Raw genomic sequence first — 21,960 nt, forward strand, 5'->3', positions numbered from 1 at the left:
AGTTTATGAAACTGCAGAAAAAAATATTGGTTAAGTCATCTGGAGAAGATGCGATATGATAGGATTCCAAAGAGAATACTGAGTTAGCATTGTTATCTTTTAGCCTTATATTTGTAGTCTAATCTCTGTTTTATTGCTCCACTTATTTTACTCCATTATTCTTTTACACTGCATTTGAGTATAAGGGTTTTCTATATCTCTGTACACAGTTTTCGATCTAGCGCGTCCTGCATTATGTGTATTGTCATATGCCCTGTTATTTTTTGTTTATTCCTCAATTTGTCCATTACTATTTAAATTTGGCTCTGAGCACTATGGGACTTAACATCTATGGTCATCAGTCCCCTAGAACTTAGAACTACTTAAACCTAACTAACCTAAGGACATCACACAACACTTACTATTTAAATTTTGTTAAGCTCCTATCATTCTCATGTGTGAAGTACGTGAATATGGACGGGCCTCTGGCGCCATTCTAACGTATGGCTATGTTTAGAGTTCGTGCACGAGGAACTTGTTCTGCGTTGCTCTGTCGTCACTTCGTTGAGGTAAAATGCATTTTCCAATTTCTCCTTCGTCCTCTATTCATGCCCGTCCTCGGTGTATTTAATGATTTATTTTTATTATTTTTTTCCGTATAGGTTGCCTTATAGTACGTTTTATTCGGTGTCATACCTTCTTTGAAGGATGCTTTTTGCCAGAAAATTTTTGATATTTTAACGTGAGGTGTATTGTGTGTCTGTATGTAATTTTATTCGGTCGGTGTTTGAAGCTTATTTTGCTTGTATAGTAGTCCAGGATAGGACTACGCCGGATTAATTGTAATGTGGTCCTACACTTATATTTTCAGTTAACCTAATGATGCTCTGACTGGGAGAAACCGACGTTCTTGAATTAATAAAGAAATTTGTACAACGTACGACTGCTTTTTTCAGTAACAATAATAAGGCTGTTGTACGACGACGCCAAGAAGGAATGGAGTAATTTTTTAAAAATTGTGCTCCTCCAGAAGAAGGGCAAGCGAGAGTAAGGTAAATAGATAGCTGGCTAGCACTGTAATGATGGACTTCCTATTTCGGAAGAAAAAGATCATGAAACACATGTAAGAAGGTAGATAGTTCTGGAAAGTCTAGCCTGTGAGGGCTTACGGTGAAAGGAAAGAAAAGCAATGAAAAGGACAGAAGAGTAACTCCGTTGAAGACGAAGGTAATCGAAGGTACACGCAAAATGTTAACACTGATCCAGTGTTGTGGTAGTTACGGAAGGATGGAGGAGATAAAAAAGAGAGGATTCGATTATCTTCCCTAACTAGAAAGAGCGTAAGTTTGCCGGTCCGCAGACACTGTTGCGATAGTACAAAGACAATTACGAAATCCTTGTGATATGTTAACTTCACAGCTGTTGCCGTACAGAACTAAACGTTAGTCCATGTTAGAAGCTACCAGGTTAGAAGACTGATAAAGTGTGAATTTTAGCTGCCAAAGTAGGTTACATTTTGGTGGAAAATGCATTAGAATTCAAACCACCACTGGTCTATTCAGACGACCAGTAGTTTTGTACACATCGTACTGTTAATAAATGGTACAAAAGTGACAGTCCGTGAGGACTAGTATTAAACAAAGTTCTGATCGACATTTGTCACCTGACGTGTAGCGCTTGACAGCAGAATACCTGAGTCTACGCTGCTGCTATCTGTCTACCTCTGCTTTTCAGCTATGAACACTAGCTGCGATTTTAGCTTGCCTTGTCGAAGAGCATTATAATTTTGACACTAGTCGTTTTAGGCATCGTCTACAATAATTAAAAAGAGCTGCATAAAAAGTCCGAGAGATCTCCTTGGGAGTGCGGGAATATGAAGCGAATTGTGTAACTAGTAGTTCACACACCTGTTTGTGATATAAATACAGAAATTAAACTAAGAGTCTGTCGGTATTTCCTAGTTTAAAGAATGTCAATTAATTGTAAATACATGCAGCCATTGGCTGTAGTGGATTACCAAGATACGTCGGCCACTGAATAAATTACGCTAACGTAGAAGATCTTAAAGGGATCAACTTTTTGAATAAGGTCCTGTAACACGCAGTGTTAGTCAAGTTTCTCTAATATATTCCACTGGGAGTATGGCAAGGCACTGTTGTAGATCCATTACTGTTAACAATGTAACTTGGGGAAATTCCACGAGGCTGTTCACGGACGATGATGTTTTATAAAGGAAGAAGTCTGTAGCAAAATGCAGGAAGAACAGTGGCGAATCGATTGTTGGTGGAGGAACTATCAGTTGCTCCTGAACTTAAATAAATGTTAGGTAGAGCGCGTAATTAGGCGAAGAGATATAGTACTGTTCAATTTTTATGTCAGTGGTTAATCAATGGAACCAATAATTTTTTATCGAGTCATATGTTTTCTGACTGGTCTGATGGGACCCGTCACGAATCCCCCTCCCGCGGTAACCTTCTCATCTCAGAGTAGCAGTTACACACGACACCCTCAATTATTTATTGGTCGTATTTAAATTTCTGTCTTCCTCAACAGTTTTTACGCTCCACGGCTCCCTGTAGTCGTAACACTTTTTCTGTTACCTGCCCCTTCTTCCTATCAATGTTTTCCCTATGTTCCTTTCTTCGCCGATTATGCGGAGAACCTCCTCAACATTCGTCTGAAGCACCACATTTCAAATGCTTTGGTTCTCTTCTGTACCGGTTTTGTCACATCCCATGTTTTACTGCTATAAAATGCTGTGCTACAGAAGTACATTCCCAGAAATTCCTTCCTTAGATTATGGCCCATGTTTCACTTCTATTGGCCAGGAATGCCCTCCTTGCATGTGCTAGTCTGCTTTTTATGTCTTTCTTGGTTGGTCCGTCATGGGTAATTTTGCTTCCAACGTAGGACAACTGCTGAACTTCGTTTATACTTTGTGTTGACAAATTCTGATATTAAGCTTCCCGCTATTCTCAGCTCCGCTTCTTCTTATTATTTCTTTTTCCGGTTTTCTCTCAATCCATATTCTGTACTCATTCTGTACTCTTACAAATAGGTGAAGGCACATGTCCTACTAACCAGACATTTGGCCTCATAAAACTCAACAGTGATTTCTGCAACGTAGCTGTTGCTAAAAACGAGCTCATCGATCAACTTTATACAAACATTGTTCACAATATACCAATCCAGACCCGCGACTCTCAAATATGAAAGTGCAATTTTGGCAACTAAAAATAAAATTGTCGACGATATCAACTTTAATATTCAAAAGAAAATTCCCAGTGAAGAGAGAATATACAAATCGATCGGCACGATGGTAAACGTTGAAGAAAGTGTGAACTTACCTACGGAATTTCTAAACACTTTGCAAGTTTCAGGAATGCCATTACACTGCCTTCGACTTAAAACTGGGCCTCCGATCTTACTATTCAGAAATCTCAACTCATCAAAACTATGTAATGGAACAAGGATGATAGTCAAACAGCTATCGAATAACATCATCGAAGCCGAACGCATGACTGGAAAGTACAAAGGACACACACTATTTATCCCCAAAATACAGCTGATCTCTACTGAACTGCCATTCCACTTTAAAAAACTGCAATTCCGAATCAAATTAGCTCATAGTTTTACAGTTAACGAAGCGCAAAGTCAAACTTTAAAATATTGAAGCATCAACCTTAAAAACATTTGTTTCTCTCACGGTCAACTATACGTAATGAGTAGGAAATTAGAAAAATTTGTACATACATACCCCGGATGACAAAATGAGAAATGTGGTTTATAAATACGTATTGTAAATAGTTAGAACATGTTTTCAATAAAGAAATTTCACCCCCTATATTTTAAAGCTTATCCTTTTATTCGAACTGCCACACAATCTCGTAGGAGAATTGTTTCCGTTTCAGGAAGGCAGAAGATGGTGCACGGCCCACGGAGTACGGCTTAACAGTCCACACATTATGTAACTAGTTTCAAAAGTATATAGAATTCTGCTCACCGTAAAATTATGCGACTGAACCCCCAATAACAAAAACAGTAAAAAAAAAAATGACAGAAATTAATTACAGTGGTCTCCAGGGTGCATTCCTACATGTGATTCTGAAATCGGCCACTACACTGAAATATCGACCGGGACACATAATGTTTTCCTAGGCACCTATTCCCAGTCTATAACGCTTTCCTACTATTATGGAATGGGACCCCTCCGCCACACTCCGTAAAACGCAATAAACCTCAAAGAATATCATTCAGTAAGCATTTGTTTACAAAATAGAGTCTTGACAGGGATGCAGTACTAGAAACAATAAAGTGAAGGAAATCAAAAACAGTTTTGCAGGTGACAGTCAAGATTTCACTTACATAAAAAATACGCTGTTTTGTCGGCCTCCGTAGCGTAGCGGTAGCTTTACCGCCTACCATGCAGGGGGCTCGGGTTGGATTCCCGGCAGGGGAATGAGTGTTGTGTCTCCTTATCATCATTTTCATCATCATTGACTCGCAAGTCGCCGAAGTGGCGTCAACTAAAGAGGACTTGCAATACGGGGGCCGAACTCCCCCGAATGGGGCCTCCCGGCCAACAATGCCATACGATGATTTCATTTTACGCTGTTTTAAGCGTCTACGTTATTAGAGTGATGTAAATTAGTTTCTATTGAGAATGTATGACCAAAGGAAAAAAAGCAACAAGTAAGCTACTAGTATATCAGAAACGGAGCACACCCTCGAACAGTTCAAGGATGCGGAAGATTTATTGCGTTTATTTGGAAGAAATCATCTCGCTTATTGGCGCTGCCTGATTTAGGAAAAATCATGGAAATCGTAAATGTTGGTGGCAGAATAAACGGAAATCGTAAATCTGAGTGGCCGAGTTGATATCTGAACTCTGGTTTCGCCGAAAGCGGGTGCAGTGTCTGAACCACTGCGTCAAATCGGTTTTCCGCATCGGCTATGAGCGTCTTCTTGTGTTCTAATATGCTGTGCAGCTTTCCTCTTTTCCAGATCACTCTCCATGAAGGTACGTGCCAGACAGATAACCCTTTTTGAAATTAGTTTATCCAGTGCCAATAACGAATATTACACCTTGACAAAAAATCATATCACAGATGTACAGAAATGTAAAGTCAATGATTTAGAAAACACAGAAAAAGACTGTAATTAATATACAATTATTTGGGGGTAGTTGTGTGAAGATTAGGACTGATCTCATATGGTCAGGACTAGGCGAAGAGTACGACAGGCTTAAATTCATTAGTAGGAATACGGGGAAACTGCAGTTTACCTTCAAAATACATTTTTTTTAATGGGTGCAATGAATGCTGTTAATTATGTGGGTTCTCTGATGAGGTCAAACTAATAACAAACGCCGAGCCCGTGTAAAGAATGGAGATACGATTGGTCGCAGGCTTGTTGATCTGAGGAGAGAGTATTATAAATACTGATAACTCCTATCTGACAAACAATTAAAGAAAGAAACCGGCGAAACATACTCAGAAAATGTCAAGAACGTATTTTATGGGTGGCAACTACGCATAATCTTCAGCCACCTAGGAGTAGGAAGGAGATTGGGAAATAGATTTACTGTGTGCATTTCCAAGGAACCATCTCTGTTATTCGCGTTGCCATACGGATCGTAAGGATAATGTTACGCTAGTAAGAGATTGTACACAAATATATACGGAATAATTCTTCCAAAATTTCAAATGGGAATGGAACTACAAATATGCGTCACATATCGTACAATAAAAGCAGCTCCCTGTCATGCACTTTGACCAACAGTTTGCATATTTATTAGAGATCTACATCTACATTTATACTCCGCAAGCCACCCAACGGTGTGTGGCGGAGGGCACTATACGTGCCACTGTCATTACCTCCCTTTTCTGTTCCAGTTGCGTATGGTTCGCGGGAAGAACGACTGTCTGAAAGCCTCCGTGCGCGCTCGAATCTCTCTAATTTTACATTCGTGATCTCCTCGGGAGGTATAAGTAGGGGGAAGCAATATATTCGATTCCTCATCCAGAAACGCACCCTCTCGAAACCTGGCGAGCAAGCTACACCGCGATACAGAGCGCCTCTCTTGCAGAGTCTGCCACTTGAGTTTGCTAAACATTTCCATAAAGCTGTCGGTTACCAAATAACTCTGTGACGAAACGCGCCGCTCTTCTTTGGATCTTCTCTATCTCCTCCGTCAACCCGATCTGGTACGGATCCCACACTGATGAGCAATACTCAAGTATAGGTCGAACGAGTGTTTTGTAAGCCACCTCCTTTGTTGATGGACTACATTTTCTAAGGGCTCTCCCAATGAATCTCAACCTGGCACCCGCCTTACCAATAATTAATTGATTATATGATCATTCAACTTCAAATCGTTCCGCACGCATACTCCCAGATATTTTACAGAAGTAACTGCTACCAGTGTTTGTTCTGCTATCATATAATCATACAATAAAGGATCCTTCTTTCTATGTATTCGCAATACATTACATTTATCTATGTTAAGAGTCAGTTGCCACTCCCTGCACCAAGTGCCTATCCGCTGCAGATTTACCTGCATTTCGCTACAATTTTCTAATGCTGCAACTTCTCTGTATACTACAGCATCATCCGCGAAAAGCCGCATGGAACTTCCGACACTATCTACTAGGTCATTTATATATATTGTGAAAAGCAATGGTCCCATAACACTCCCCTGTGGCACGCCAGAAGTTACCTTAACGTCTGTAGACGTCTCTCCATTGAGAACAACATGCTGTGTTCTGTTTGCTAAAAACTCTTCAATTCAGCCACACAGCTGGTCTGATATTCCGTAGGCTCTTACTTTGTTTATCAGGCGACAGTGCGGAACTGTATCGAACGCCTTCCGGAAGTCAAGGAAAATAGCATCTACCTGGGAGCCTGTATCTAATATTTTCTGGGTCTCATGAACAAATAAAGCGAGTTGGGTCTCACACGATCTCTGTTTCCGGAATCCATGTTGATTCCTACAGAGCAGATTCGGGGTTTCCAAAAACGACATGATACGCGAGCAAAAACATGTTCTAAAATTCTACAACAGATCGACGTCAGAGATATAGGTCTATAGTTTTGCGCATCTGCTCGACGACCCTTCTTGAAGACTGGGACTACCTGTGCTCTTTTCCAATCATTTGGAACCTTCCGTTCCTCTAGAGACTTGCGGTACACGGCTGTTAGAAGGGGGGAAAGTTCTTTCGAGTACTCTGTGTAGAATCGAATTGGTATCCTATCAGGTCCAGTGGACTTTCCTCTGTTGAGTGATTCCAGTTGCTTTTCTATTCCTTGGACACTTGTTTCGATGTCAGGAGGGCAAGTTCTTTCGCGTACTCTGTGTAGAATCGAATTGGTATCCTGTCAGGTCCAGTGGACTTTCCTCTATTGAGTGATTCCAGTTGCTTTTCTATTCCTTGGACACTTGTTTCGATGTCAGCCATTTTTTCGTTTGTGCGAGGATTGAGAGAAGGAACTGCAGTGTGGTCTTCCTCTGTGAAACAGCTTTGGAATAAGGTGTTTAGTATTTCAGCTTTACGCGTGTCATCCTCTGTTTCAATGCCATCATCATCCCGGCGTGTCTGGATATGCTGTTTCGAGCCACTTAGTGATTTAACGTAAGACCAGAACTTCCTAGGATTTTCTGTCAAGTCGGTACATAGAATTTTACCTTCGAATTCACTGACCGCTTCACGCATAGCCCTCCTTACGCTGACTTTGACATCGTTTAGCTTCTGTTTGTCTGAGAGGTTTTGGCTGCGTTTAAACTTGGAGTGAAGCTGTCTTTGCTTTCGCAGTAGTTTCCTAACTTTGTTGTTGTACCACGGTGGGTTTTTACCGTCCCTCACAGTTTTACTCGGCACGTACTTGTCTAAAACGCATTTTACGATTGCCTTGAACTTTTTCCATAAACACTCAACATTGTCAGTGTCGAAACAGAAATTTTCCTTTTGATCTGTTAGGTAGTCTGAAATCTGCCTTCTATTACTCTTGCTAAACAGATAAACCTTCCTCCCTTTTTTTATATTCCTATTAACTTCCATAGTCAGGGATGCTGCAACGGTCTTATGATCACTGATTCCCTGTTCTGCGCTTACAGAGTCGAAAAGTTCGGGTCTGTTTGTTATCAGTAGGTCCAACATGTTATCTCCACGAGTCGGTTCTCTGTTTAATTGTTGGAGGTAATTTTCGGATAGTGCACTCAGTATAATGTCACTCTATGCTCTGTCCCTACCACCCGTCCTAAACATCTGAGTGTCCCAGTCCATATCTGGTAAATTGAAATCTCCACCTAAGACTATAACATACTGAGAAAATTTATGTGAAATGTATTCCAAATTTTCTCTCAGTTGTTCTGCCACTAATGCTGCTGAGTCGGGAGGTCGGTAAAAGGAGCCAACTATTAACCTAGCTCGGTTGTTGAGTGTAACCTCCACCCATAATAATTCACAGGAACTATCCACTTCTACTTCACTACAGGATAAACTACTACTAACAGCGACAAACACGCCACCACCGGTTGCATGCAATCTATCGTTTCTAAACACCGTCTGTGCCTTTGTAAAAATTTCGGAAGAATTTATCTCTGGCTTCAGCCAGCTTTCTGTACCTATAACGATTTCAGCTTCGATGCTTTCTATCAGCGCTTGAAGTTCCGGTACTTTACCAATGCAGCTTCGACAGTTTACAATTACAATACCGATTTCTGCTTGGTCCCCGCATGTCGTGACTTTGCCCCGTACCCTTTTAGGCTGTTGCCCTTTCTGTACTTGCCCGAGGCCATCTAACCTAAAAAACCGCCCAGTCCACGCCACACAACCCCTGCTACCGGTGTAACCGCTTGCTGCGTGTAGTGGACTCCTGACCTATCCAGCTGAACCCGAAACCCCACCACCCTATGGCGCAAGTCGAGGAATCTGCAACCCACACGGTCGCAGAACCGTCTCAGCCTCTGATTCAGACCCTCCACTCGGCTCTGTACCAAAGGTCCGCAGTCAGTCCTGTCGACGATGCTGTAGATGGTGAGCTCTGCTTTCATCCCGCTAGCGAGACTGGCAGTCTTCATCAAATCAGATAGCCGCCGGAAGCCAGAGAGGATTTCCTCCGATCCATAGCGACACACATCATTGGTGCCGACATGAGCGACCACCTGCAGATGGGTGCACCCTGTGCCCTTCATGGCATCCGGAAGGACCCTTTCCACATCTGGAATGACTCCCCCCGGTATGCACATGGAGTGCACATTGGTTTTCTTCCCCTCTCTTGCTGCCATATCCCTAAGGGGCCCCATTATGCGCCTGACGTTGGAGCTCCCAACTACCAGTAAGCCCACCCTCTGCGACCGCCCGGATCTTGCAGACTGAGGGGCAACCTCTGGAACAGGACAAGCAGCTATGTCCGGCCGAAGATCAGTATCAGCCTGAGACAGAACCTGAAACCGGTTCGTCAGACAAACTGGAGAGGCCTTCCGTTCAGCCCTCTGGAATGTCTTTCGCCCCCTGCCACACGTCGAGACGACCTCCCACTCTACCACAGGTGAGGAATCAAACTCGATGTGGGCAGTATCCCGGGCAGCCACAGTCGTAGTCCGATCGGGGGATGCGTGGGACGAGCTGGCCGTCCCCGACAAACCCCCATCCGGACCCCCACAGTGATGCCCATTGGCAACACCCTCAAGCTGTATGACCGAAGCCAACACTGCCTGAAGCTGGGAGCGAAGGGATGCCAACTCAGCCTGCATCCGAACACAGCAGTTGCAGTCCATATTCATGCTAAAAACTGTTGTGCAAAGAACGTCTGAACTAATCTACAGGAGCACAAACAATTCGACACAAAATTTAAACGGTTATTAAAATACAAGATTGCCTAGTAGATGCAGTAATGCTGCTACTTGCGCACTGCTGACACACTGCTCGGCGGCGGAAGGAGACTACGCGATTTTAGACTATTCAGGTACTAAAACGCGATGCTACAACTCTCAAATACTATAATACGCCCAAAATTTATGAATTAAACAATGCAAGTACCAAAAACACGCAAAGAAATTAAGAATTAAACTATGTAACAAATAAGTGAGCTAGGAGTATACGACTTGCTGCTGGCAGCTGCTTATCCAACGGCGGCAGGGAGCACATCTCCGGAACGCTATCATACTTACCAAATAACTCTGTGTCGAAACGGGCCGCTCTTCTTTAGATCTTCTCTATCTCCTCTGTCAACCCGATTTGGTACGGATCCCACACTGATGAGCAATACTCAAGTATAGGTGGAACTAGTGTTTTGCAGCCACCTCCTTTGTTGATGGACTACATATTCAAAGGACTCTCCCAATGAATCTCAACCTGGCACCCGCCTTACCAACAAGTAATTTTATATGATCATTCAACTTCAAATCGTTCCGCACGCATACTCCCAGATATTTTACAGAAGTAACTGCTACCAGTGTTTGTTCCGCTATCATATAATCATACAATAAAGGATCCTTCTTTCTAAGTAATCGCAATACATTACATTTGTCTATGTTAAGGGTCAGTTGTCACTCCCTGCACCAAGTGCCTATCCGCTGCAGATCTTCCTGCATTTCGCTGCAATTTTCTAATGCTGCAACTTCTCTGTATACTACATCATCATCCGCGAAAAGCCGCATGGAACTTCCGACACTATCTACTAGGTCATTTATATACACTCCTGGAAATGGAAAAAAGAACACATTGACACCGGTGTGTCAGACCCACCATACTTGCTCCGAACACTGCGAGAGGGCTGTACAAGCAATGATCACACGCACGGCACAGCGGACACACCAGGAACCGCGGTGTTGGCCGTCGAATGGCGCTAGCTGCGCAGCATTTGTGCACCGCCGCCGTCAGTGTCAGCCAGTTTGCCGTGGCATACGGAGCTCCATCGCAGTCTTTAACACTGGTAGCATGCCGCGACAGCGTGGACGTGAACCGTATGTGCAGTTGACGGACTTTGAGCGAGGGCGTATAGTGGGCATGCGGGAGGCCGGGTGGACGTACCGCCGAATTGCTCAACACGTGGGGCGTGAGGTCTCCACAGTGCATCGATGTTGTCGCCAGTGGTCGGCGGAAGGTGCACGTGCCCGTCGACCTGGGATCGGACCGCAGCAACGCACGGATGCACGCCAAGACCGTAGGATCCTACGCAGTGCCGTAGGGGACCGCACCGCCACTTCCCAGCAAATTAGGGACACTGTTGCTCCTGGGGTATCGGCGAGGACCATTCGCAACCGTCTCCATGAAGCTGGGCTACGGTCCCGCACACCGTTAGGCCGTCTTCCGCTCACGCCCCAACATCGTGCAGCCCGCCTCCAGTGGTGTCGCGACAGGCGTGAATGGAGGGACGAATGGAGACGTGTCGTCTTCAGCGATAAGAGTCGCTTCTGCCTTGGTGCCAATGATGGTCGTATGCGTGTTTGGCGCCGTGCAGGTGAGCGCCACAATCAGGACTGCATACGACCGAGGCACACAGGGCCAACACCCGGCATCATGGTGTGGGGAGCGATCTCCTACACTGGCCGTACACCACTGGTGATCGTCGAGGGGACACTGAATAGTGCACGGTACATCCAAACCGTCATCGAACCCATCGATCTACCATTCCTAGACCGGCAAGGGAACTTGCTGTTCCAACAGGACAATGCACGTCCGCATGTATCCCGTGCCACCCAACGTGCTCTAGAAGGTGTAAGTCAACTACCTTGGCCAGCAAGATCTCCGGATCTGTCCCCCATTGAGCATGTTTGGGACTGGATGAAGCGTCGTCTCACGCGGTCTGCACGTCCAGCACGAACGCTGGTCCAACTGAGGCGCCAGGTGGAAATGGCATGGCAAGCCGTTCCACAGGACTACATCCAGCATCTCTACGATCGTCTCCATGGGAGAATAGCAGCCTGCATTGCTGCGAAAGGTGGATATACACTGTACTAGTGCCGACATTGTGCATGCTCTGTTGCCTGTGTCTATGTGCCTGTGGTTCTGTCAGTGTGATCATGTGATGTATCTGACCCCAGGAATGTGTCAATAAAGTTTCCCCTTCCTGGGACAATGAATTCACGGTGTTCTTATTTCAGTTTCCAGGAGTGTATATTGTGAAAAGCAATGGTCCCATAACACTCCCCTGTGGCACGGCAGAAGTTACTTTAACGTCTGTAGACGTCTCTCCATTGAGAACAACATGCTGTGTTCTGTTTGCTAAAAACTCTTCAATCCAGCCACACAGCTGGTCTGATATTCCGTAGGCTCTTACTTTGTTTATCAGGCGACAGTGCGGAACTGTATCGAACATCTTCCAGAAGTCAAGGAAAATAGCATCTACCTGGGAGCCTGTATCTAATATTTTCTGGGTCTCATGATCAAATAAAGCGAGTTGGGTCTCACACGATCGCTGTTTCCGGAATCCATGTTGATTCCTACAGAGTAGATTCAGGGTTTCCAGAAATGACATGGTACGCGAGCATAGATGTGGATGTCTCCAACAATGTCGAGACATCTTTCAAGGCACAGATCATTCTGAGCCTTTCCGGATATACCTTTTGACCTGACATATCGCCAAAAAAATATGTATAGGGAATGAATAATCAGCTATTGGATTGTCCCTATCTTCCATAGTTTGTAGTCAGTCATCTTAACAAAAATAGGTTTTAGTTGGAATTTGTATCAGTAATAATCACAAGTAACGTTAATGTCGTTCCGTTCTGATGACCCTTCGTGGGCTTTACCTTTCTTTTGCGCTACGGAACTAATTTTACTTACGTTACGTCGACTAGGCGTAAGTATGTGAATATAGGGGAGAGAAACTGAGGACCCACCTCCAGAGCTTCCCCAGCGTCTTGCTCAGCTCGGCGTTGTGCAGCTGTGGGTACTGGTCGGCGAGCTTGCGCCTCGCCGCCTGCGCCCACACCATGAACGCGTTCATCGGCCGCTTGATGTGCTGCTTTCTCTTCGCTGATGACTTCTGCGTCACGGGTAGCAGTGTCCAGTCGTACCCTGAGCAAACACACCCTCGGTTACCTCGATTTCCTCGAAAAATAATTTTTTATTCAAAAAGGCAGGAAAGGGAGCCAATTAGTATCCAACACAGTTCAATTTTGGGTCTGCTGATGACACTTTTACACTTATCTTAGTAGCTTTCAAATTAGGATTCTGCATATGAAGCAAATACTTTTTGGAGATTATCTAGGTATTATAATAGTTTATTGGGTCTCTTAGACATACAATCGCAAAGCCATTCTCGATAACATTATTCAAAACATTATGAACTGACCAGGTGACCCACGCCACACTTGCGTACTTTTATAGTCTTAAATAACGACAGTACTTGGAATAAGTGGAGTCGTTCAGAAAAGGGAAGTTGTGGGACTGAAGAGAAAACATGTTGAAAAGTGAACCGAACGATGTAAAATTATAATCATGAATTTATGATACATCCTTGTATATAAATTTCCATGCACATATATTTGAAGAAGACTGTTTACAGAGTATTTCAATACCTAGGTGTAAACAATATTTGACCCTAGAAAGTAATCTTTTTACTTCCTATTTTCTTTAAGGGATACAAAACTTTCTTGATTTAATTACCTTTGAAAACGCTACATACAACTGCCCGTAAGTAGAGACGGGATCTGGCGAACACAATCCTGCTCTCTGAAGCGTTTGTCCCTGTGAGCTGTTGACAGTGATAGCAAGTGCAATTTTAATAGGCAACTGTCATCTTGTCAACTGAAAAGTCGTGCTTGGATCAGATGCTGTTAAGTTTATCCGTGGCAGTACAACAGTTTCCTCGGTCTCACTCAGCTGACCATTAATTTTCAATCGATTGAATTTTCTTACATCCATGTGTGCTCCAATGACTAAGCCCTGTTTAGCATTCAGGTTTCTTATCAGCATGAGAATAGTATGTTGTTTAAGTATAAGTTTATGTGGCAGTAGTCTCGACAGGTCTAATGAGTGTAAGAATTCTACAGGATGTTTATCGTTTTGGAAAGAATATTTATTTAGAAAAGTCAACTTGTACGTTAGGCAGAGATAAGAACTAGAGCAGCGATCACAGTATAATCTATGACAATGCTGTATAAAATTATCCGGTTAATAAGTACTTTAAAACAAAATAGTGTGTAATAAGATAATATGAAAAGAGAGTCTCTTATTCGAGATTAATAACTTGGCTTCGTAAGATATAGATGTGAAGCTGGGTATCTATAATGCTCTTTTGCAGTTAAAGTCTCCTTTACGTTGAACAAATAGGAAGTAAAAGCGCAAAATCAGTTTGCGATGTCAGAAACTGGTTCAAAAACCTGTTCAGGAAAAGCGATGTTGGCTTGAGAAATAATACACACATTAAAAAAAGTTTTGCATCACCTCGGTTCCGTGAGTTCTGGAACCTGTACGGAAAATTGGAACGGAGATCAACATAAACATCATTTCCGCCTTTTTACTGCTCATGAGAACCACACTTTGCATGTTGTACTACCATACAGCGAGATCTTCAGAGGTGGTGGTCCAGATTGCTGTACACTCCGGTACCTCTAATACCCAGTAGCATGTCCTCTTGCGTTGATGCTTGGCTGTATTCGTCGTGGCATACTATCCTCAAGTTCATCAAGGCACTGTTGGTGCGGATTGTCTCACTCCTCAATGGCGACTCGGCGTAGAGCCCTCAGAGTGGTTGGTGGGTCATGTCGTCTATAAACAGTGCTTTTCAATCTATCCCAGGCATGTTCGATATGGCTCATGTCTGGAGAACATGCTGATCACTCTAGCCGAGCGTTGTTATCATGAAGAAAGTCGTTCACAAGATGTGCACGATGGGAGCGCGAATTGTTGTCCATGAAGACGAGTGCCTCGCCAATATGCTGCCGATATGGTTGCACTATCGGTCGGAGGATGGCATTCACGTATCGTGCAGCCGTTAAGGTACCTTCCATGACCACCAGCGGTGTACGTCGGCCCCACATAATGCCACCCCAAAACAGCAGGGAACATCCACCTTGCTGTATTACCTGGACAGTGTGTCTAAGGCATTCAGCCTGACCGGCTTGCCTCCAAACACGTCACCGACGATTTCTGGTTGAAGGCATCATATGCGTCACTCATCATCGGTGAAGAGAACGTGATGCCAATCCTGAGCGATCCGTTCGGCATGTTTGCTGGGCCCATCTGTACCGCGCTGCATGGTGTCGTGGTTTCAAAAATGGACCTCCTCATGGACGTAGGGAGCGAAGTTGCGCATCATGCAGCCTATTGCGCACAGTTTGAGCCGTAACACGACGTCCTGTGGCTGCACGAAAAGCATTATTCAACATGGTGGTGTTGCTGTCAGGGTTACTCCGAACCATAATCTGTAGGTACGGTCATCCACTGCAGTAGTAGCCCTTGGCCAGCCTGAGCGAGGCACGTCATCGACAGCTCCTGTCTCTCTGTATCTCTTCCAAGTCCGAACAACATCGCTTTGGTTCACTCTGAGACGCCTGGACATTTCCTTTGTTGAGAGCACTTCCTGGCACATAGTAACAATGCGGACGCAATGGAATCTCGGTATTGACCGCTAGAAGTGGTTGAACTACAGACAACACAGGCCGTGTACCTCCTTCCTGCTAGAATGACTGGAACTGATCGGCTGTCGGAGCCCCTCTGTCTAATAGGCGCTGCTCATGCATGGTTGTTTACATCTTTGGGCGGGTTTAGTGACATCTCTGAACAGTCAAAGGGACTGTGTCTGTGATATAATATCCAAAGTCAACGTGTATCTTCAAGAGCTCTGGGAACTGGGGTGATGCAAAACTTTTTTTTGATGTGTGTATGTATCAATGATTCTGTGTAAACTGATTTTCCCTTAATCTTGAAAAAACATCGTAGTATACTCATTTCTTCTCAGTATTAGAACAATATCAAAGCTAGACGTAAAGCATTAACAGAAACTAAAAATTATATCAGAATGTTCCAAATTTTTGAGTATCGGTATTGACGTCATAATGCACTCTAAGGAAAATAATACCTTCTCAAGCAGATACATTCAGTAACTGTGACACGATCCGCCATTGCCAGTCTTAGGAGAGAAATAATAGGAACGAGAAGAAAAAATTACAGTCATTACTCTCCCGCAGTGACCTGTTTGTAAATTGGTCGAATCTTTCTTCTATTTCCTTTCTTGTCACTAATGTCCATAGAATCTACATTATGTGCATTATACAGCCATAATGATAATTTACTCGTCTATAAAATCAGTATCGTTTAAGAGTAGTCGGTATCCAACTTTCTATGATTATGTTGTTTGGTCCGCTGTTCGGGTTCCGCTGAATAGGTCAGGAGTTCACTACACTCAGCTGGCGGCTGCACGGGTAGCGGAGGCTGTGTGGCGTGGACTGGGCGGTGTTTTAGGTTAGAAGGCCTCGGGAAAGTACGGGGTGGGCTGCAATCTCAAAGGGTGCATGGCAAATACAGGACGTGCTTGGGTCAAGGAACAGTCGGAATTGTAATTGTAAATTGTTGTAGTTGTGCTGGGAAAGTCCCTCAGCTTCAAGCGCTAATAGAAAGCACAGAAGCTGAAATCGTTATAGGTACAGAAAGCTGGCTAAAGCCTGAAATAAGTTCTGCAGAATTTTTTACGAAGTCTCAGGCGGTGTTCAGGAAACATAGATTAGGCAGAATTGGTGGTGGAGTGTTTGTGCCTGTCAGTAGCAGCTTATCTTGTAGTGAAGTCGAAGTAGATACTCCGTGCGAATTGGTGTGGGTGGAGGTTATCCTTAACAGCCGAACTAAGTTAATAACTGGCTCCTTCTACCGACCCCCAGACTCCGATGACATAGTTGCTGAACAGTTCAGAGAAAATTTGAGTCTCGTAACAAATAAATACCCCACTCATACGCTTATAGTTGGTGGGGACTTCAACCTTCCCTCGATATGTTGGCAAAAATACTTGTTCAAAACCGGTGGTAGACAGAAAACATCTTCCGAGATTGTCCTAAATCCTTTCTCCGAAAATTATTTCGAGCAGTTAGTCCACGAACCATCGCGAATTGTAAATGGTTGCGAAAACACACTTGACCTCTTAGCCACAAACAATCCAGAGCTAATAGAGAGCATCATGACTAATACAGGGATTAGTGATTACAAGGTCGTTGTAGCTAGGCTCAATACCGTTTCTTCCAAATCCACCAGTAACAAACGCAAAACAATTTTATTTAAAAAAGCGGATAAAGTGTCACTACAAGCCTTCCTAAGAGACAATCTCCATTCCTTCCGAACTGACTATGCAAATGTAGACGAGATGTGGCTCAAATTCAGAGATATAGTAGCAACAGCAATTGAGAGATTCATACCTCATAAATTGGTAAGAGATGGAATTGATCTCCCATGGCACACAAAACAGGTCCGAACGCTGTTGCAGAGGCAACGGAAAAAGCATGCGAAGTTCAGAAGAACGCGAATTCCCGAAGATTGACTAAAATTTACAGACGCGCGAAATTTGGAACGTACTTTAATGCGAGATGCCTTTAATAGGTTCCACAACGAAACATTGTCTCGAAATTTGGTAGAAAATCCGAAGAAATTCTGGTCGTATGTAAAGTACACAATCCGCAAGACCCAGTCAATACCTTCGCTGCGCAGTGCCGATGGTACTGTTACCGACGACTGTGCCGCTAAAGCGGAGTTATTGAACGTAGTTTTCCGAAATTCCTTCACCAGGGAAGACGAATGGAACATTCCAGAATTTGAAACACGAACAGCTTCTAGCATGAGTTTCTTAGAAGTAGATACCATAGGGGTTGCGAAGCAACTCAAATCGCTTGATACGGGCAAGTCTTCAGGGCCAGATTGTATAACGATTAGCTTCCTTCCAGATTACGCTGATACAATAGCTCCCTACACAGAAATCATATACAACCGCTCGCTCACCGATAGATCTGTACCTACAGATTGGAAAACTGCGCAGGTCGCTCCACTGTTTAAGAAGGCTAGTAGGAGTAATCCATCGAACTACAGACCTATATCATTGACGTCGGTTTGCAGTAGGGTTTTGGAGCATATACTGTATTCAAACATTATGAATCACCTCGAAGGGAACGATCTATTGATACGTAATCAGCATGGTTTCAGAAAGCATCGTTCTTGTGCAACGCAGCTAGCTCTTTATTCGCACGAAGTAATAGCCGCTATCGATAGGGGATCTCAAGTTGATTCCGTATTTTTGGATTTCCGGAAAACTTTTGACACCGTTCCTCACAAGCGACTTCTAATCAAGCTACGGGCCTAAGGGGTATCGTCTCAGTTGTGCGACTGGATTCGTGATTTCCTGTCAGGAAGGTCGCAGTTCGTAGTAATAGACGGCAATCATCGAGTAAAACTGAAGTGATATCAGGTGTTCCCCAGGGAAGCGTCCTGGGACCTCTTCTGTTCCTAATCTATATAAATGACTTGGGTGACAATCTGAGCAGTTCTCTTAGGTTGTTCGCAGATGATGCTGTAATTTACCGTCTAGTAAGGTCATCCGAAGACCAGTATCAGCTGCAAAGCGATTTAGAAAAGATTGCTGTATGGTGTGGCAGGTGGCAGTTGACGCTAAATAACGAAAAGTGTGAGGTGATCCACATGAGTTCCAAAAGAAATCCGTTGGAATTCGATTACTCGATAAATAGTACAGTTCTCAAGGCTGTCAATTCAACTAAGTACCTGGGTGTTAAAATTACGAACAACTTCAGTTGGAAAGACCACATAGATAATATTGTGGGGGAGGCGAGCCAAAGGTTGCGTTTCATTGGCAGGACACTTAGAAGATGCAACAAGTCCACTAAAGAGACAGCTTCTACCGTATCTTCCTTCATCGTCGGCGTTGTCGTTGTTACCGTGAGACACCGTTATACCAAGAGGAAAGGCGCGTCGATCTTAGAGCATGAGATATGACGACCTTAAGCCATTGACAACACACAACGGTCACGGTAGCACCTGATTCCAGAATAGCTGCAGTAGTTAGGATCTACGAACTATCCCCTCTTGACCAGGTCCCCAAAACTTAACTCGTAACGAGATCCCTTCAAAGCAAATTGTCATAACGATCGTCTATAAAGGCTCCGTACAACGAGAAAAAATGTTGCAGTTTATGGAATAATAACAGACACGACAAAACTGTCTTGTCTCTTCTGCTTTATTTAACATAACTTCGTTCACAGTTTCATTTCGCATTCACCACTCATTCACCGAAACCCTTTGATGAACAGTTTTGGTTGCTTGACACCAACAGTCAATGATAATGATACAGCTTTTCTCCTTTTTATAAACTGAAGCCCGCTCTCCGCGATATAATTAAAAAAAAGGTCTCAATACAGCGTCCCTCGTGAGATGCGAATAGACTTATCCCGGAATTGACCGCCCTGTAGGTGTACTCAGTTTAATGACAACACTTCGCTATCCGCTATTTCGCGTAACTGAATGTCCATTTGTTAGTCTGATTATACACTGTAGCTATTTAAAATTCGCCCCTATATTTTTCACAACGCACAATTAGCACTTCTTTACTTTTTTTTTTTTTTTTTTTTTTTTGTAAGAGTAAACGGAAAAAAAGACGCCGTATCATCGGCTTAGTCGATATAAAGCAAAACACCTTAATATGCCCAATTTTACCTCTTCTTATAGGATCGGCTACCTTACTCATTAATTTACTACATATTATTTCCAATAACACTAAACAGGTATCGCCGTTATATTTTAATTGTATTCAAAAGCATGTTACTATTATTATGACCGACCAAATCGTAACAAATCGCGCGGCGTGCGTTTTTAACGATAACTTTACCCTATTCAAGTTCCGTTACAGCTATCTTGACTCGTAATGTTACACGGCCCCCCAGACTGTGATGTCTTGAAGAGGGTTCCAGACAGAACAGGCTTATTTTTTTGTGTACTGTGACTGGAGAGGATATTTGTTTCGGCGAATACACTCACTCTCAGATTCACTCAACAAGTCAGTACATACATTCTACAATGTTTAAGTTGAGTTAATGGGCCTAGACAAAATGCCCTTAACTAAATTCCACATTTGTTTTTAGGTTGTCTTAGAAACGCTTCGCACTAATCACTTCATATTCACACCACATTTTTTTTTCCTGGATGAAGCCCTCAGTTCTTCAACCGACTGTGCAAGGCAGGGATCACAGCCGGGTTCGACGATTGGCATCCTAGGCCAAAACCCTTATCAGGCCACTTGTTTAAACAGAGAGGATTTGGTCCTTTTATGTTCCTCTTAATTCCACTTTTAAATCATCCCTCCTCGCTGTTCGGTGAGAGGATAAATCGTATTTCAGCGTCGTCATTGTTGCTGATACTAAGAAGGTATCTCATGGAAATCGTTGGTACATTCTTTAATTTTCTTTGTAAGTTAGTATAAGTACGTATTTATCCACTGGTGTCCGCAGCTCGTGGTCGTGCGGTAGCGTTCTCGCTTCCCACGCCAGTGTTCCCGGGTTCGATTCCCGGCGGGGTCAGGGATTTTCACTGCTCGTGATGACGGGGTGTTGTGTGATGTCCTTAGGTTAGTTAGGTTTAAGTAGTTCTAAGTTCTAGGGGACTGATGACCATAGCTGTTAAGTCCCATAGTGCTCAGAGCCATTTGAACCATTTTTATCCACTGGTGCTTTTATTTAGTCCACTCTGAGTGTAGTCTTGGTATCATTCAGTGTTTCTTGAATCTATATTTTACTCATTATTGATAATACTTCTTCAGGTCTATGTGAGGGAACAAGCCCTTAATTACATCAGTACCACAATCTGCCAGGAGGTAGCTCCCTTCATGAGGTATTTTCATTATTTTGTATGGACCTGTATATATATATATATATATATGTTGCCACTTCTTATTCAGTCTTTTCCTGGTTGATGCTTTTGGGTGATTTCTCAATAAAATTTCTTCCCCTACATCATATGTGACTACTTTATTCACATTTTTATCAAAATGGGTTTTTCTCAATTGTGCTTGATGCTTAAGGTTTTCGTAGACCTTCTTCACCATATCTTCTTTCTTGGTAATCTTTTGTTCTATTGCAGGTAATTTCTTCATCCATTCTGGCACAATACTTTCACCAAATACTATTTGGTTAGGTGAATAACCTGTCGATAAGTGTGGTAAGGCATTATACACTTTCTCAAATTCATAAATCCAATCGAACCATTTTTAATGTTGTTTGGGTATGTTCGTCCGTAAAAATCAGTTCAATTCTCAGAAGATTCTCTCAACTGGATTTCCACACGGGTAAAATCTTGAGATATAAATGTGCTGGATTCCTTGTTCCTTCATAGTGTCTCTCCATACTTTGCTTGTATAATAAGCAGCGTTGTCTGTCAAGATCATTATAGGTTTGCCGAGCTCACTTATATAGTTGTTGATAAATTTGCGTAACATGGGTCGAACGTGGTGATTTTTCAAAGAACATAATTTCACATATTTTGAAAAGAAATCATAGAAAGCCAAAACATATTTGAACCGTCCACGTGTCATGGGACATGGCCCACAGACATCACATGACACCAATATTAAAGGTTGTTGTGGGATGATCGGATGTAATTCTATCTTCTGACAATAGTTTATGGATTTTGCCTTCTGACATATTTTGCAATTCTTAAGAATATTTGTAGCTAGACGTCCCAAATTTGGATGATAGCAGTATTGTGCTGTTTTGGCTGTACATTTAGCAGCACCAAAATGACCCCAATTCAAGTGAGTGTACCATACTAGTGATTCTAAATATTTATTTGGAACACAAACTTTCCAAACATCTTCTTCATCCTTCCTCCGATACAATATCCCGGATTTTAATTGATACTGTTCTTGAGAGTGACTTAGCGTTTTGCTTTCAACAGCATTTCTAATGGCTTTCCACAACTTATCATCTTCTTGCAGTTGTGGAAGACTTCGACATAGCTGTGAAATATGCCTCTCACAATATTGCCTTGATAA

The 21,960-nt window shown here is 43.1% G+C and overlaps 1 protein-coding gene across 1 annotated transcript in view; it reads right to left on the bottom strand.

The window, feature by feature from the left end:
• Window positions 1-21,960, bottom strand: part of LOC126176174 (transcription factor SOX-9-like) — a 209,841-nt gene that overhangs the window by 77,357 nt on the left and 110,524 nt on the right. The window contains exon 2 of the mRNA XM_049923315.1: window positions 12,824-13,001. Within this exon, the coding sequence (XP_049779272.1) occupies window positions 12,824-12,930 (107 nt within the window). The 5' untranslated portion in view covers window positions 12,931-13,001. The remainder of the gene's footprint in view (window positions 1-12,823; window positions 13,002-21,960) is intronic.

The sequence above is a fragment of the Schistocerca cancellata genome, chromosome 3 (assembly GCF_023864275.1).
Source record: "Schistocerca cancellata isolate TAMUIC-IGC-003103 chromosome 3, iqSchCanc2.1, whole genome shotgun sequence".
Lineage (NCBI taxonomy): Eukaryota > Metazoa > Arthropoda > Insecta > Orthoptera > Acrididae > Schistocerca > Schistocerca cancellata.